This window comes from Pseudorca crassidens, chromosome 17 (assembly GCF_039906515.1).
Source record: "Pseudorca crassidens isolate mPseCra1 chromosome 17, mPseCra1.hap1, whole genome shotgun sequence".
Taxonomy (NCBI): domain Eukaryota; kingdom Metazoa; phylum Chordata; class Mammalia; order Artiodactyla; family Delphinidae; genus Pseudorca; species Pseudorca crassidens.
The window spans coordinates 37,408,312-37,427,682 of NC_090312.1; the positions used below are offsets into that span (position 1 = coordinate 37,408,312).

Consider the following 19,371-nt stretch of genomic DNA (forward strand, 5'->3'; position numbering starts at 1 on the left):
AATATCATAGGATTGACTAGGATATTAAAGTGTTATTTGCAAATTTGTGATTGGCTAAGTAAACCATGATAGATCCATAAGGCCATAAGATTAAATGTGTGTATCTACTTAGAAATGACAGTTTAGATTCATATTTATTGACATGGAAAATGCCCCCGACATATTATTTTATAAAAATGTGGGGAACAAAAACACTGGTATTGGTTAATCCTATTCACCTAAAATTATACATGCATTCCTAGGTGTATACATGTATGCAAAGAGGGCTGTCTGGAAAAATGTTCATCAAAATATTAAAAATAGTTAGCTCTGAGTGGTAAGGTTTCAGGTGATTTTTTAATTTTCTACTTTGTAGCTATCTGAAATCTTTATTCTTTTGCAATAAAGTTTTTCACAAACAGTAAAGCTGTTTTTTAAATGTAACCTTCATGTTATTGCCTTATAAACACAGAAATTCTTTATTTGAAATTCTATTAATTAATATCTGGAAAGGATACATAAAAATTCATAAAGTATCTTTAAATTTTTTTAAATTTATAATACTATTCATAATACTTATACCTATCAAAAATTGATTTTTTAAATATAGGTAGTTTATCTCATGGTCTGATGCTTTTCAAAAACAAATAGGGAGGTGAATTAATTATATAGGGAGTTACATAGGAAGGATTTCTGAAGAATAAGCCTCTCTAGCTCTTTGCCCTGAAGGACTTGTAAACTGTTCGCAAAACATCAGAGGTATTAAAAATACCTAACAATTAACTGTTATATGAAGGAGATTACATCTAAAGTATCTTTTACTACTCTATAACATAAAAAACTTTTATAGACAAACTAATGTTTTATGTTCATGATATATCGTTAAGAAAAAGAACCAAAAACCATACATGGTTGTATAGTCCTGTTTCCGTTTGTAATAAACTACATGTGTGTACAAAAAAGACTAAAAGGATACACATAAAAATGTTTGTGGTGGTTATCTCTGAATGGTAGTACAATGTCTGCTTTTTGTTTTCTTTTTATTACAAAAGACGTATTACTTCTGTACCAACAAAAATAATAAAATTAATATTTTATAAGCAAGTGTATAGTAAATACTTACTAATGTTCCTGAAAAGAAGGGAATGGAATGGAAAGGAACAGAACAGAATTTGATGTGAGTTAGAACCAGATTCTGGATTCTTTACCCAGTTCTACCATTGGACTGATAAATGCCATTGGCCTAATAGTTAATTTTTATTTCAGTTTCTCTTTAAATTTGGAAAATAATTTGTTGTATTTAAGAGATTTTTATGAAAAGTGTTATTTCACTAGGACACTACTTGTGAAATTGGATCTGGTATTTCACCACTTCCTCATGTCTCTAAACAAACAGAATACTGGAATAATGTTCCTGCAGAATATAGGCATTTTAATTTTAATGATCTGCTTAACAACAAACTGGAGTTTGAACATTTTCATCAGTTTCTTGAGGCTCATTCTTCAAGGTAAGGAACATAACCATTTTAAAATTTATTTCTCTCTTAAAATATTCTTCTAAACTGTTAGATACTTGTTTTGATTCAACATATGATAAAAATGGTTTGGTGCTAGATTTTACCCATTTCAGTGAAGATTAATGAAACCTGTACGATAACCTTTTGTTGGGAATTGCATTTTGATAACAGCCTCCAAAATGTTATTTTAAGTGGTCAAACAATATTTGTTGATACCTTTACCATTGGCTAAATTAAAACACCAGTATGTTTTATTTTTGCCTGTTCTCATGTTTCTTTCTTTTGCATTTTTCTAAACAGGTGCTCTAATGACTCTTTCTGAGAAGTTTCTCTTTTATATTTTACTAAGCTATTGAAATTACTATTTTGTGATTTTCATTAGTTAATACATAAATGAAACATTATAGTTCTGCATAGAATCTTGGTACCTTATGACATATTTATCTAATATAAACTGAAGTGTTAATCATATTTTTTCCAATAATTTTCTCCCAAGTTAACAAAAACAGGTTAGACCTGGGAGCCAAATTTCACCTATATAGTTCCCCTTTGTGATGATAATCATTCTAAATTTAGCAGGTTGCCAAATAGACATGCAATAGGTGGAAATTTTTCCATATTTGAAATTTATAATACTAGTTCATCATTAATGGAAGAACTCTGAGACCCACCCTACCAGTATGATGGTAGATTCTTCTCTGATCCCAGCACTCCTTGTATTCATTCATATATTTAGCCAGGATAAGACAATATTAATAATAATATTAATAATATCATACTCATTAGTTCCATGGTCTAATCGGTTGTGCTAACTGCTCAATACAGCACTTTCTAAATTCTGTCAAAACAACAACTTGTTTGGTGTTTAATAGAATTGAAAGAAATAAATAAGAAGGGCTGTACTTTTTCATTTTAGCATGGACCTTATGTGCTGGACAGACATTGAACAGTTCCGAAGAATAACTTACAGAGATCGAAAGCGAAGGGAGGCAGAATCTATGTACATTAAAAACAAGTACCTTAATAAAAAATATTTCTTTGGACCCAACAGTCCAGCTTCTCTGTATCAACAGGACCAGGTATCAACATGGAGACATATTTTGTACATTTAAGTATGAAAACTAGTAATTTATTTCTTTTTGCCAACAATCTCAACGTCGTCTTTTTTCTTTTGCTTTTATGACTTATATGTTCGACACTTTTGATATCTTTTTTTTTAGGTATTCATAATTATCTACAAATGTCTTTTTTTAAATAAAGGCTGCTTTCCTTTATTTACTTATTTAAAAAATTTATTTATTCATTTATTTATTTGGCTGCACCAGGTCTCAGTTGCAGCATGCGGAGTCTTTACTTGCGGCATGTGGGATCTTTAGTTGAGCCATGCGAACTCTTAGTTGCAGTATGTGGGCTGTAGTTCCCAGACCAGGAGTCGAACCCTGGCCCCCTGCATTGGGAGCGTGGAGTCTTAACCACTGGACCACCAGGGAAGTCCCTCTACAGATGCCTTAAAATTCACTCAAGTATTATATATGATTAAAACTGTGTTATTTTTAAAGTAATCTGTGGAATAAAAATAACTTTCATTCATCCACTCACCCATTCATTCAGCAAGTATGGGTGCCTGTGATATGCCTGACGCTGTTCTAGGTGCTCAGGATAAGCGGTAAACGAGGAGGACAAAGTCCTTGCACCTTTCAAAAGCAGAAGAGCAGCCATTATCAGCCATTAAACCCCATCTCTACCTCTTTTCTGTTCTTGTCTTACCTGAAATTACTCCAGACATAACTGATTTTTGAAAAATCCTGTTTGCCATTGTACTGTCTCCCAAAACAATTTTTATTGACCAGGAACATAGATTTTCCATTTTGTTGAGCCAAGATCATATGGCTTTAATCACAACTTATTAATAACTAGACGGTGTCATTATTTACAGCAAAAATGTCAGATTGGGATTCAACAGTGGTTTTGAGTGTTCATGTAATTGATCACATGAGATATGGCTCAATTTTAATGCCTTTGAAATATAAAATTGTTGTAATTTATTTAACCTGAAATTTGCTAATATTAGAAGTTTGCTAGATCAAATGTGTAGCATTTGAGTTCTTTATTTTCGTAGTTTAAAAGGATGTGTACCCTGATGGCATACGTTTGTAAAATACAAATCTCAGATTAATTCAGTAAGTTAAAGAAAAATTCAGAGCTATTCATAAGTAGGGCATACCAAATTAAAAATCTAGATCTTTGCGGGGAGAATAAACAAAAGTCCTTGGGAGTAAGAGGGAGAAGAAATTCTAGAATTAAGCAACTTTAACAAAAATGTCTTGCCATTAGTTCCCTGAGATACAAATCTGGGATGTATTAGCAAAAGTGGCTGGGAGTATCTCAATAAGCATAAGTATGAAATAAACACATGGAAAGCATTTGTTTTCTATTTGGCTTGTGCTACATTGTGTGAGGTTTCATGGTATCTGATGCTACTGTGTGAACCTTCCATAGTAAAACATGCTGAGAATTAAAAATTCAGTGGAAAAAGTCATCCATTGCTGTCATAGCAAATGATTGTGCTTACTATAGAGGAGTTTTCCAAATGACCCTTCTTCCTCATCTTTGTCTTCACTTTTATTTTTATTTACCTATTTTATACTTAAGGATTTCTGCATCGCCTTATGTTTTATACAGACCATGCTAGTTCTAATCCTAGTTGTGTGGCCAATTTGCAGTTTGATTAGCAAAGTAGTCTTTTCTCTTATTCTCTTTTCTTCTTATTTTTATACAGAAACCGTATTATTGTTAATATTATTTGATTAATATTATTAAAGGATGGCTGAGAGAGTTTCTCTTTTTATATAAAACAATATTATTATTAGGATTAAGTTAATCTTATTAGTCAAAGGAGAGCTAAGACTCCAATGAGGAGTCCAATTTTTTTCTGTGTACAAAAAACTCACCAATTTTGAGTGGTATATATGCAGAAACAGGATGATTTATAGTAGGAATTGGCCATTAGTATTGTTTTTTAATTAATTAATTTTTATGGCCATTAGTATCGTGGAAGCCAGTAATTATATAGAAGGAAGATTTTGGCCACAGAGAAATTGTCTTATAAAAGGGCTACTTGTGCAAGTCAGAGACTATTGTCTGTATAACCTGGCCTTTTTCTGCTTCCTGCTATCTCTGTTTTCTTCTTTGAAGTTGTTGGAACAGCCCTACATTGCTACCACCACCATCATTCCACCATGTCCAACCCAATGTTTATTGGTAATATGCATATTTATAATGTCTGAGTCAAGGTTGTCTCTTAACTAATTAATGCCTTATTTTTCTCAGACACAAAAGAAAATGCCTTCTCAAACAAGTCCATTTGAGTAGAATCAGAGATTCAGAATATTAGAATATTAGACCTAGAAGAGCCCTTAGAAAACTAAAAGTCTAATGCCCTTATTTTACAGTTGAAGAAACAGAAGCCATGGAGAAAAAAATGGCACTGCAGTTGTCACACAGGATAGAAATCCCTGTGTTCTTTGAAATATATTATCATAAGCAAAATCATACATCTAAAACAACCATCACATAAACCACAATTCTCTGTTTGATGTTAGGGAAGTTATCTGTCTTTACTGTACACAGCAAACCCAGGAGCTATTTTACAGAAAATGAAAATTCTGGCACCTATCAGGTGCTCAGCAAATAGTCTTGGGGTGAATGAATAAATTAATGACTACTAGCATTTCTTTACCTAAACAGAAGTTTGTTGTTTCTGTTTCATTTTTATTTCCTTAGATAATGCATTTAAGTGGTGGCTGGGGAAAGATTCTCCATGAGCAGCTTGATGCAGCTGTTCTAATTGAAATTCAGAAGCATGTCCTAAATAGGCTAGAAAATGTGTGGTTGCCATTGTTTCTTGCAAGTGAACAGTTTGCAGCACGTCAAAAGATAAAGGTATGTAAATTAGTATAATCTTGGGATAGCAACTGACAGCACCTCTCAAAGCCTCAAATGTGAAAGCCTGACTCAGCCACTGTACTTCCATGGCATAGTGGTTAAGAGCAGGAAGTCAGACTTCCCAAGTTTTAATCTCAACACTGCCACATATTAATTGTACAACAATAAGTTTTACAACCTTAGTTTTCTCATTTGGAAAAGAAATGGAGATAATAAGAGTAATAGCTTCATAAGATTGTTATGAAGAGGAAACGAAATGATATATGTGTAGTTTCTTAGCGTGGTGCCTGGTACACAGCAAACACTCACATACTGTCTATTAATATAGTTATTATTTTTTACATTATTATTATTGAGTCTTCATATAAATGGGCAAGGATGTACAAAGGGGAATAGTTAAATGAATTATAAGAATTCCGTACTATGGATACCTATGCAGTTTTCCATATAAAATGAGATTATAAAAATGAGATTTCCACATATACTGGTAATGAAAGATGTTATTTATTGAGTGAAACAAGCAGGATGCAGAACAATACATAGAAGATAATCCCGTTATATGTACTTATATCTGTATATCTGTCTATTTATGCATTTCTCTTTCTCCTTCCCTCTGTCTATATTTATGTTTATGAACAAAGATGAAAGAAAAGATCTGCCTCCTGGGAATGGGTATGGGTAGTGTGAAGGATTTTTACTTTGTAAAGTAGGGTTTTTGTTGTTTTGCTTTGTTTAGTTTTTATTTTATAAGAAGCATGTATTGCTTCAATAATTTTAAATGTCATTATCACACCTAAAAACAGGCAAACCTGATCTTTACAAAAAGAACACAAGGAGTAGAGAGCATGTAATTTTGGACTTCAGTGTGCAAAGCACATGCCATTAGTATTGATCAGGAAGAATGTAAAAAAGCTGCCCTCCATATTTATTTTATCAAACACTTTGAGTCTTACTTATCTGGAAATATCCTTAGTCTTCTTAACACCTTAAGTTATGGAAAACACAGTACAGCTGGGAACATAGAACTTATAGTATGGGGAAGAAGACCTGACTTGTTTTAGGCAAAAAGTTCCTGGAAGTAAGCTTTGGGACAACTCAGATTTCCTCATTTCCTTTCTTCAGGCTAACTCTAATTGTCTATCCAAAGCCAAGTAGAAAGATATTTGGCTCATTAATATTGTTTACCGTGTTTTCTCACTACGTTTACCACAATAACTTTATTGTAATTTACAGCTCCTTCCTAACTTAGCAATTCTGTGTGTGGCCAGCAACATTCACTGATTCTGGCAACCTTAAAGCCAAAGACAGAAGAGAAGGAAGATCAAGAATTTTTAATAAAATGATGCTGGAGCATCTCACACATTTAGGGGAAGAGTTGGCACCCAAGCTTTGCAAAGGCCAGGGGCCAGGACAGCCCTGGGAACCCAGCAAGAAGAATTCTCAGATCTTTTCTCCAGGCTGTGGCTACCAAAAGACTGAGCAGCAGTGATTCTAGTCCCTGTCTGTCTGGGTCAGCTCCTGGATCTACCTGCTATAGACAGGGAGGTAGAGTCACATAGCACAGATTTGGCAGGAGTGGTTCCCAAAAAAGGGAAAATATTGTGAATAGGCAATAACCTCGAGAAATATCTACTGTATTACCTCCCTGTGTTGAGTAACTTTTGTGCTCATCTAAAATTAGTCGTGGCTAGAAAATACACAAAAATTTGGGAAGTCCTAATCATCCTTCCCGCTTCAGTTTCTATGGGGCCCAAGTGAAACTGTTGTCTACCTTTGGGGCAATACACTCAGGTATTATTATCTCCATTTTGCAGATGAGGAGACTGTTAAGAGAATTTGAGTGACTTGCCCGGGGACATGGACAGGGCTTCCATTTCTAAGTCTTATTCTCTTTCTCCTGTTCTTTCTCATATTCACACTGACCTTTACCTCATTTTTTAAAGCTGTTAAATCAGTAAATGATTTCAATACTGTAGACATTCTGAATAACTCGGATAAAATCATTGGTTTGCTTCCAGGTACAGGTGAGAGACATAGCTGAAGAACTTTTACTACAGAAGCATGAAAGGAAGATTGGAGTCTGGAAGGCAAGTAATATTTGTTTGTTATGTTCTTCCTCTTGTAAGTTCCACTGTCAAAGTATTGTTTTTCTTCCTCTTCTTGTACAGAGACCCTCATTGTAGATAATGCTTTTTTCTAAGCCACCAGATGCTGACACTGTTCTTAACTCGCTAATGGAATCTGCAGGGAAGTGTGATTCTACTAGAGCCCTCTTCTTAAAGAGTCCCTTAGCCTGCTCAACCCTAGAAGTGTGGGATTGGACTTTAAATGTGTATTTTTAGTTGTTTTGCTTGTGATGGATTTATTGAGACAGGCTGATCATTCCAGCATATGGTAGTTTATTTATTATTGGGAGTGGTTTACACAAAAAGAATGGGGAGTATGCAGCAGAATCAGCAACTTAAATTATCTTACATTATCCTCTTTATTTAGAATTACATTTTAACTTTAAAAGAATTAAGATAGCTATCATTTTGGCGCTTATTTAAACCACTACAATATGATACCTTCCTAGAAATCGCCTGTTTTGCTTCTTAACAAGCATGATAAACACAGTCTTTTTGAGCCTACAAATGTATGTGTATTCGTCCTTCTATAGGTCTTGATAAAATGTCAAACTAGACCCAGGTGACCCCCTACAACCTAACAAAGATAAAAATCTATTCGACTGTTAGAGGAGTGTATGTATCTGTTAGGATGCTTTTTTCCCCTTGAAAGGAAACAAACTGTTCTTATATTTGTCCTTTGCTATGTATTTTTTTAACAATACTAAATAGAATGGGCTTATATGTCATATTATCGTACATTATATATTATGGTATTTTCTGTTTAGTTAAATTACGGGTTTTAGTTAAATTACTAAGTTTTAGTATCTTAAGAAGCAGGTCTTAAAACATTATTTGTTGAGTGGGTTTTAAATAAACATCCCAGTCTAATACATAGTTGTTCCTATTTATAGGGCTATAATTTTAATATGGACCATCTGGTGATGGTCTTAACTTTTTGTCCTTGGAACACCACGTGTGCCTCACTAAAATAGTGATAGACATCTATTCACTTTATCTGGGGTAAAAGCACCACCGTTCATCTAGAGTGCCTGGAGTTGCCTTCACTTTTCAGTTTCCAGCTCAGATGTCATCCTCAGAGCCCTTCTCTATAAAGCTCTTACTCCTCCAGGCAGAATTAGTTACTCCTTCCTTTGCATTCCCATAGACTTTTTACATAACTCTCTTGAAACGCTTATATTGTTGGTCACACATGATTTGTTTCAAGGAACTTATTTTATGCATTGTCAGTAATGGGTATTTATCGTGTGCAATGGATATTTGTCATTGATTGTTACTATAATTCCTAAGTTCATCTAAAATATTACCTTTAGAGTGATGCTTCCTTTCATGGTTGTAGGCTAAACTCAGATTTGGGGCACTTCAATAAATTTATCAAATGAAAAAAAATCTATTCAGTAAATTCAATAAAATCTATTATTTTTCTTAATCTGAGAGGCTAAAAGAGGATGAATATGTGATCTAAAATGGTCAAGGTAAAAAAAGTAGACATCGTATACTTCAGAATTGTGAAGATAAAATAAGTAATACCTTTAAGCATTAGTAAAACAACATGGCTTTTTTGTTGTGTAAAGTGAATCCTGGGTCAGAGAAAGTTTATTTTTTAAAATATGCACTGATAATTATTTCCTCCGGTTATTAATTATTAATAGTAATTTATTATTAAAATAATATAAAGATGTCTTGCCTAAAAACATGATCTTTTGGGAATTCCGTGACGGTCCAGTGGTTAGGACTCAGCACTTTCACTGCTGTGGCCCAGGTTCAATCCCTGGTCAGGAAACTAAAGTCCCACAAGCGGCACAGCGTGGCCAAAAAAAACCATGATCTTTCTAGGATAGAATTATAGTGAAGCTCCAGAGTAAATTTCCTATTTAAATTAATAAGATTAATTGGTAATTTTTTCTAAAATTTTTGAAAAATATCTTAAATGTTCAACTGTTTTTACTTTTTAAAAGACAGGAAAATTGCATATTAATGTATAACATATTATATATAATTATAAAATAATAATTATAACATTATGATTACTTTGTTCTGTTTAAGCACAGAACTCATACTGTATGCCAAAGTGTAGTTTTTCACCATAGTCCCAAACTGTAATGATTGTTAACATTCTTAATGTACTCATATGTTCTAAGTCATCCAATCATTTCTTTTTCTCTCCACCTCTTAAAAAACTAATGCCATAAAAATACAAAGGAGACAAAAGGGAGAACAGAGGAAAGCTGCCAAATTCTATTTATCCATGCCGTAAATTTCAACCGCCAAAAATAAAGGAGATAGAAGTTGGTAATTTTCAGCCTAATAAATGACTTTATTATTAACTTTTAGAACACAGCTAATTTTCTGTATTCTCTGATTTGGACAGCCTGTGGAGAGTAAGTGGATTTCGTCATCTTGTGATATCATTGCTTTCCGTAAAGCATTATTGAATCCAATTACCGCAAGACAGTTTCAACAGTTTGTGGCTCTAAAAGGAGATTTATTGGAAAATGGGGTGCTCTTTTGGCAAGAAGTACAAAAGTATAAGGTATTGTATTCGAAGCTGGAGAAAACCACCTCTTTTCAAGGAGGAGATGCATTAACATATCAGTTTCCTAACTTTTTGGACAAGATTTGTATAAGATATCCCAACTTCGATGTTTTCATACCAATGTGTAAATATTGAGGTATCTGTTGTTCTGTGTTAGATCCATTTATTATTATACAGTGAAAAGTAAGAGTTAGCCCTGAAATGATAGTATTAGGTTTTTCAAGGTTTCACGTATATTATGATCTAATGAGAATCTTCCTGAAAAGTTTTAACTATATTTTTGCATATTGCTTATCTATAAATGTACTATACACATTTTTGCTGAAGATATTCATATTCAGTACTTTAATCAAGACCTGTTTACAAGAATTCCTCCTAATCATATTTGCAGCAATAGTAATAAAAGATAGTGGATTACAGATAAATAAACAACAGAGATGAGAGAGGCTTTACTATTAGAATGGCCAAATTCTTAAAATAAATAAGTGAAAGAACAAGTTATTAGGTGCAAAAGCATTTTATTGTCAGGTTTAAGTGTTTGATGGAATCATATAGAATCTGTGCATTGAGGAGGAGGAAAGGACTTCCTAGGTTATGTAATCTAGACTTGAATACAGGAATGTTGTCTAGAAATACCTAAGAGTAGGCATCCTTGCTCCCAGGGTTAGCAGGCTCATTTCCTTGCAAGCAGCCTATTTAATCCCATTAGAAAAGTAGGGAGTAAAACTAAAGCTGGAATTTAAGAGGATAATGCTTTCAATTGGCCTATAATCTACGTATGTATAATATTTTGCAGTACTAATACTCTGCAGCATATTTATTCTATATAGTTAATAGTTGCTCAATACAATCTTACTTCCAGACTTTCTGCAGCATTCCATGAAATTGTTTTCTACCCTTTTCTGTTATCACCAGTTTTTGTACCTTTGTCAACATGGAAATTTCCTCAGAAAAAAAAAAGTATTTTGAGATAAGTTTTTTTAAAATCTATCACAAGATAAGTAATACTAAGATAATTTTTTTGAAAATTAAAAAGGAGGTAGAGTCTGTTTTCCATAACAGGAAATTATTATGAGTGAGCAGAACAGTCTTTAAGCTAAAATGAACATGAGTAAGTCCAACCCTGCTAGGATAAGAGGTAATGAGATAAACTGTGCAAAATAAGCATTTAAGAAAACAGACTCATACATAGTCAGCCCTTAACTTTGTGACTGTTTCTCCTTCAAGGCTGCCCTTGGTCTTCATTTAAATATCTTTTCTGTGGTATAGAACGGAGGACATATAATACTAGGTAGCTTTTAAAAATCATGCTTCAAGGGTGAATTTGTTTATTCAGTAAGCATTTACTAAATCACTAATGTGCCAACTATTATGCTAGATTGTAGGAATAAAAAAATGGATAAAATACACTGCCCTCCTTTGAGGAGGGAATCATCCATGAAAACAAAATATCATGAAATAACATTGATTATGATCCCTGTTCTAACTAGTTATAATTTGGGCACAGAGGGGAAAATGATTCAGGGAGGGTGGTAGCTCAGAGAGGTCTCAACAGAAGTGACGATACTTATAGGGAACTCTACTCAATAGTGTGTAATGACCTATATGGGAAAAGAATCTGAAAAAGAGTGGTTATGTATATATGCATAATGGATTCACTTCGCTGTACAGCAGAAACTAACACAACATTGTAAATCAGCTATACTCCAACAAAAATTTTTAAAAAAAGAAGTGGGACTTTCCTGGTGGTGCAGTGGTTAAGAATCCGCCTGCCAATGCAGGGGAGGCCCGAGCCCTGGTCCTGGAAGATCCCACATGCCGCAGAGCAACTAAGCCTGTGCACCACAACTACTGAGCCTGCACTCTAGAGCCCGTGAGCCACAACTGCTGAGCCCATGTGCCACAACTACTAAAGCCCACGTGCCTAGAGCCCGTGCTCTGCAACAAGAGAAGCCACCACAGTGAGAAGCCCGCGCACTGCGACAAAGATTAGCCCCTGCTCGCTGCAACTAGAGGAAGCCCATGCGCAGCAACGAAGACCCAAACAGCCAAAAATAAATAAATTAATTAATTAATTAAAAATAAATAAATAAGAAGTGATGATACTTGAAATGGGTCTTGAAGAAGTTTACCAGGGGAAAAGCATTCCACCTAGCAAGTCTTACTGTGCTCACTTTTATTTTTTTATTTTTTTGCGGTACGCGGGCCTCTCACTGTTTTGGCCTTTCCCGTTGCGGAGCACAGGCTCCAGACGCGCAAGCTCAGTGGCCATGGCTCACGGGCCTAGCTGCTCCGCGGCATGTGGAATCTTCCCGGACCGGGGCACGAACCTGTGTCCCCTGCATCGGCAGGCGGACTCTCAACCACTGCACCACCAGGGAAGCCCCTACTGTGCTCACTTTTATATGGCTTACTCATATTAAGTGTTTACATCTGTCAGTTATTACCTTAATGCTTTTCATGTAATAATGACTTTATTCTTTATAAGAATCCTAGGTCAAAGCTGTTAATTCTCACCATTTTACAGATGAAGAAGCTAAGGCACAGAGAAGTTAAGAAACTTCTGACATCATACAGCTAATTAAGTAGTAGAGCTGGAATTTGAACCAAGACATTCTATTGCTAAAGCTTGTGCCCTTAATCACTAAGTTATGCTCCCTCCCAGTGATGATTGTAGTAATATGTAAAGAGATGACTACAGTGATCTTAATCAAACATTATTCTGAATTATGAAAAATTGGAAAGAACCCTGATGTACAACAACAGGACATTGGTTATTTTAATTATGATACATCTATATAGTAGAATACTCTGCAGCCATTAAAAATTATGCTATAGGAGATTAATCAATGAAAAAAGGTATTCATCTTATTGATTTTTTTAAAACCTAGCTACTAGAAAGCAGTATGATTTAATACAAAGTGTGTGTGTGTGTGTGTGTGTGTGTGTGTGTGTGTCCGTCCCCATAGAGAAAAGACCTGAAGGAAATATACATCCAAGAAATACTTTTTCAGCACCTATCAAAGGCCAGGCTAAATCCTGAGGATACAACTGTGATCAAAACAGTCTTTTCTGTCAGGGCTTACAGTGTTAGGGGAGGGACAGACAAGTGATAGGCAAAGTGATTATAAGAGTGTGATTAGTGTAGTGGTGGGAGAAGCACAGGGTAAAATGGAAATACCTAAGATGGCCATCTCCTGGACTGAAGTAGACACAGAAAGTTTACTAGAGGAGAGTACAGTTGAACCTTGAACAACACAGGTTTGAACTGCAAGGTCCGCTTATATCTGAATTTTTTTCAATAAATTCAGACTACAGTACTTCACAATCCACTGTTGGTTGAATCCAAGGATGTGGAACCACAGAAGCAGATGGCCAACTGTAAAGTTATACGTGGATTTCCAACTGCTAGGCAGGGTTGGTGCCCCTAACCCCCACGTTGTTCAACGGTCAACTATGTGCTTAACACATAGGCCTCAATGATAGGTAAAAGTGAACTCGCTAAAGGTATAGTAGGGCAGAACAACTAGAAAAAATACCAATCCTGATTCTATCTAAATTCTATCTCTATACTCTTAAAATTAAAACCGTATAATTTCACAAATTTGTTTTTATTTCATAATCCTTATATTCCATAATAATAAGCCAGGCTCACCAAATATATGATCATTTCCCTAGTAATGGCAAAAAATTTAATTTTTGGTAACATACCAAACATATGTGTTATAAATAGGCATTTTCAGAGGGAATACTAAATTGAGTAAAAAATGCTAGCTGTTATCTCAGTGTAACATTTATATCAAGATTTTTCACATATAACTTATGCCAAATTTATATATGTAAAGTTTTATATGGCAAGCTCTAGAAATTTTCTTTCTTTAATACTGTCCGTAAGATAGTTATTACAATGCCTGTCATACAGTAACTACTTAATAAATGTTGGCTTATTTCCAGCCTAGAATTACAAGTTTCCAAATCTGTGTGCTTTCTAGTGATTTAGAGAATAATGTCTTTGATAAAAAATGTCATAATTCAAGCTAAGCTACCTCTTTATTTTAAAAAGTGATAGCCTTACATCTGTGACATAAAACTGGGTCTTTTTAATGTACAATTACTATTTTTAAATTCTTTAGCTATAAAGATGAAAATATAATAGGTTATCTGAAAAAATATAGATCCTAAGAGATGCATAATAATACACCTGCAACCACCAGCATTCCCGCTTCTGTTGCTAGCCTTTTTGAGCCTAAATCACCTTGCTGTAGAAGCAGTTATGGTAGAAAAAGCTTTTGCATCCACCAGTAAGTTGAGTAGGGTGCTCTCCTAGGGCCCTGTGTATACCTTTATCATTACCACTTATTAACTATCTCAGATTGGAAAAACGTTTTTCATGCTTCTCTTCCAGTAGAAATTTTTTTTGAACATCTTTATTGGAGTATAATTTCTTTAAAATGGTGTGTTAGTTTCTGCTGTATAACAAAGTGAATCAGCTAGATGTATACATATATCCCCATATGCCCTCCCTCTTGAGTCTCCCTCCCGCCCTCCCTCTTGAGTCTCCCTCCCACCCTCCCTATCCCACCCCTCTAGGTGGTCACAAAACACTGAGCTGATCTCGCTGTGCAATGCAGCTTCTTCCCACTAGCTATCTATTTTACATTTGGTCGTGTATATATGTCATTGCTACTCTCTCATTTCATCCCAGCTTACCCTTCCCCCTCCCCACATCTTCAAGTTCATTCTCTACGTCTGCGTCTTTATTCCTGTCCTGCCCCTAGGTTCCTCAGAACCACTTTTTTTTCGATTCCATATATATACGTTAGCATACGGTATTTGTTTTTCTCTTTCTGACTTACTTCACTCTGTATGACAGACTCTAGGTCCATCCACCTCACTACACGTAACTCAATTTCATTTCTTTTTATGGCTGAGTAATATTCCATTGTATATATGTGCCACATCTTCTTTATCCATTCATCTGTCGATGGACACTTAGGTTGCTTCCATGACCTGGCTATTGTAAATAGAGCTGCAATGAACATTGTGGTACATGACTCTTTTTGAATTATGGTTTTCTCAGGGTATATGCCCAGTAGTGGTATTGCTGGGTCCTATGTTAGTTATATTTTTAATTTTTTTAAGGAACCTCGATACTGTTCTCCATAGTGGCTGTATCAATTTACATTCCCACCAACAGTGCAAGAGTGTTCCCTTTTCTCCACACCCTCTCCAGCATTTATTGTTTGTAGATTTTTTGATGATGGCCATTCTGACTGGTGTGAGGTGATACCTCATTGTAGTTTTGATGTGCATTTCTCTAATGATTAGTGATGTTGAACATCCTGTCATGTGTTTGTTGGCAATCTGTATATCTTCTTTGTAGAAATGTCTGTTTAGGTCTTCTGCCCATTTTTGGATTGAGTTGTTTGTTTTTTTGATATTGAGCTGCCTGAGCTGTTTATATATTTTGGAGATTAATCCTTTGTCAGTTGCTTCATTTGCAAATATTTTCTCCCATTCTGAGGGTTGTCTTTTCATCTTGTTTATGGTTTCCTTTGCTGTGCAAAAGCTTTGAAGTTTCATTAGGTCGCATTTGTTTATTTTTGTTTTTATTTCCATTTCTCTAGGAGGTGGGTCAAAAAGGATCTTGCTGTGATTTATGTCATAGAATGTTCTGCCTATGTTTTCCTCTAAGAGTTTGATAGTGTCTGGCCTTACATTTAGGTCTTCAATCCATTTTCAGTTTATTTTTGTGTATGGTGTAAGGGAGTGTTCTAATATCATTCTTTTACATGTAGCTGTCCAGTTTTCCCAGTACCACTTATTGAAGAAGCTGTCTTTTCTCCATTGTATATTCTTGCTTCCTTTATCAAAGATAAGGTGACCATATGTGCGTGGGTTTATCTCTGGGCTTTCTATCCTGTTCCATTGATCTATATTTCTGCTTTTGTGCCAGTACCATACTGTCTTGATTACTGTAGATTTGAGGTATAGTCTGAAGTCAGGGAGCCTGATTCCTCCAGCTCCGTTTTTCTTTCTCAAGATTGCTTTGGCTATTTGGGGTCTTTTGTGTTTCCATACAAATTGTGAAACTTTTTGTTCTAGTTCTGTGAAGAATGCCATTGGTAGTTTGATAGGGATTTCATGAAATCTGTAGATTGTTTTGGGTAGTGTAGTCATTTTCACAGTGTTGATTCTTCTAATCCGAGAACATGGTATATATGTCTCCATCTGTTTGTATCATCTTTAATTTCTTTCATCAGTGTCTTATAGTTTTCTGCATACAGGTCTTTTGTCTCCTTAAGTAGGTTTATTCCAGCTATTTTATTCTTTTTGTTGTAATGGTAATGGGGAGTGTTTCCTTAATTTCTCTTTCAGGTTTTTCATCATTAGTGTATAGGAATGCAAGAGATTTCTGTGCATTAATTTTGTATCCTGCTACTTTACCAAATTCATTGATTAGCTCTAGTAGTTTTCTGGTAGCATCTTTAGGATTCTCTATGTATAGTATCATGTCATCTGCAAACACTGACAGCTTTACTTCTTTTCTGATTTGGATTCCTTTTATTTCTTTTTCTTCTCTGATTGCTGTAGCTAAAACTTCCAAAACTGTGTTGAATAATAGCAGGGAGAATGGGTAACCTTGTCTTTTCCTGATCTTAGAGGAAATGGTTTCAGTTTTTCACCATTGAGAAAAATGTTGGCTGTGGGTTTGTCATATATGGCCTTTATTATGTTGAGGTAAGTTCCCTCTACGCCTACTTTCTGGAGACTTTTTATCATAAATGGGTGTTGAATTTTGGCAAAAGCTTTTTCTGCATCTATTGAGATTGTCCTATGGGTTTTATCCTTTAGTTTGTTAATATGGTGTATCACAGTGATTGATTTGTGTATATTGAAGAATCCTTGAATTCCTGGACTAAACCTCACTTGATCATGGTGTATGATACTTTTAATGTGCTGTTGGATTCTGTTTGCTGGTATTTTATTGAGGATTTTTGCATCTATGTTCATCAGTGATATTGGCCTGTAGTTTTCTTTTTTTGTAACCTCTTTTGTCTAGTTTTGGTATCAGAGTGATAGGGGCCCCCTAGAATGAGTTTGGGAGTGTTCCTCCCTCTGCTATATTTTGGAAGAGTTTGAGAAGGATAGGTGTTAGCTTTTCTCTAAATGTTTGATAGAATTCACCTGTGAAGCCATCTGGTCCTGGGCTTTTGTTTGTTGGAAGATTTTTAATCACAGTTTCAATTTCGTTACTTGTGATTGGTCTGTTTATATTTTCTGTTTCTTCCTGGTTCAGTCTCGGAAGGTTGTGCTTTTATAAGAATTTTTCCATTTCTTCCAGGTTGTCTATTTTATTGACATAGAGTTGCTTGTAGCAATCTCTTATGATCCTTTGTATTTCTGCAGTGTCAGTTGTTACCTCTCCTTTTTCATTTCTAATTCTGTTGATTTGAGTCTTCTCCCTTTTTTTCTTGATGAGTCTGGCTAATGGTTTATCAATTTTGTTTATCTTCTCAAAGAACCAGCTTTTAATTTTATTGATCTTTGCTATTGTTTCCTTCATTTCTTTTTTCATTAATTTCTGATCTGATTTTTATGATGCCAGTAGATATTGAGGCTTTACAGGACAGGTGCTGTGTCTTGAGGCTCAGCTGGCATGTAGCAGGAACTTAATATGAATTTGTTAAATGAGTCAAAGTAGACACTAAAGCTGCTCCTTTGCCAGGAGAAGAAACAATCAGGATTAAATGAAACCCGTATTTACGTAAGGTATGTGCATCAAAGTCTTAGGTTCCTTTAAAAGACAGAGATTGACAGAATAGATGGGAAAAACATGGAACTAGATGCTATCAATGAGACACACATAGATATGAAGACACAGGGTAGGAGCAATAAAGAAAAAAATTTCTTAGGTTTTTCAAATCCAAGTGAAATAAAAGCTATGATCTTTTAAGATAGTCTTGACATGTCCTAGTAACCTCTTGACCTGAAGTTAAAATATATATATATTTACTGACAGACATATTGACACATTCTATAAAGTATTCTATTAATGCATTAATCATATATTGTTCTATCTTTCCTCCTTATTTAGGACTTGTGCCATTCTCATTGTAGTGAATCCCTCATCCACAAGAAGATCATGACTATTATCAACTGCTTTATTAATTCCAGTATTCCACCAGCTTTACAAATTGACATTCCATTAGAGCAAGCCCAGAAGATTATTGAACACAGGAAGGAGTTGGGACCATATGTATTTAGAGAGGCACAGGTAAGAAATCAGGGCATGTAGTAAGCATACTTTAAAATAGATAAACAATCTAGATATTCTTTAAAAGTTTTTGCATTATTCATATTTGGCAAGGCTCTAATCCTCCTAATCCTGGGTTATTCTATTTAATTTAAAAAATATTGCATATGCCACAGAACATAGAAACTAGTAACTTACTATTTTGTTTATGATAGTATACAGCAAATACAATTATTTAAATTCTGTACTTTGACTTTGCATGGTTATCATTTTATTTCTAACTTATAAAACTACAGCTAATTCCTCCTTCCTTTCCCACCATTCATATTTCCTTTTAAAATGTCTGCTACCACAAAAATGTGTAAAATGTGTGTCCCAAGATTTGTGTATTTTTAAAGGTTGGAATATTCACATAGCTCATAAAATAAGTGAGAGGAGATTTAAGTACCCAACCAACATAAAGTACACAAGCTCATGAAAGGAAAATCATGGCTGTTAACCTACTCAAGTTACTTCTTTTTAGGGTAAATAATAGAAAACAGTGATTTGCTGAACATAATTTATTTGCATTTTGAAAAGCCTTTTAGTGATGTTCCTGAAAAATGATTAAGAAAAATACATAATAATAGGGGTAATAGGGAAGGCCATGTCACAATTTAAGTGATATGAAACAGAGATTTAGGGTATGATTGCCTTTGAGCATGGAAAAAGACCATTATTCCTTAATACTCATTTGCAAGCCAGCTGTGTTCTAAGTCCTAAAAGGAACTGAAAGTAGACTCACAATCCAATTACGCATTGAATAGGCAAAAATAAAGAAGAATGATTGAGGATGTGCTAGAGAGAAATAGAAAAAACATGGTGTCAGAATTGTAGCATCTGTTAATGAAAAGATCACTTAGCCTAGCCTAGGTCTCCTGATAGCCGGGAGACCGTCTAGCCTCAAGTCTGATGGTGAATGTCTGGCGCTGCTTACGTAGGTTGGTTCCACTGCACTGTCCACGGATTGCA

General features: G+C 34.8%; 1 protein-coding gene across 5 annotated transcripts in view; it reads left to right on the plus strand.

The window, feature by feature from the left end:
• Nucleotides 1-19,371, plus strand: part of RGS22 (regulator of G protein signaling 22) — a 165,950-nt gene that overhangs the window by 115,473 nt on the left and 31,106 nt on the right. For all 5 annotated transcript variants that reach the window (XM_067711622.1, XM_067711624.1, XM_067711623.1 and 2 more), the window contains exons 17-22: nucleotides 1,315-1,487; nucleotides 2,413-2,575; nucleotides 5,280-5,438; nucleotides 7,460-7,528; nucleotides 9,939-10,100; nucleotides 18,202-18,381. In XM_067711622.1, the coding sequence (XP_067567723.1) occupies nucleotides 1,315-1,487; nucleotides 2,413-2,575; nucleotides 5,280-5,438; nucleotides 7,460-7,528; nucleotides 9,939-10,100; nucleotides 18,202-18,381 (906 nt within the window). The remainder of the gene's footprint in view (nucleotides 1-1,314; nucleotides 1,488-2,412; nucleotides 2,576-5,279; nucleotides 5,439-7,459; nucleotides 7,529-9,938; nucleotides 10,101-18,201; nucleotides 18,382-19,371) is intronic.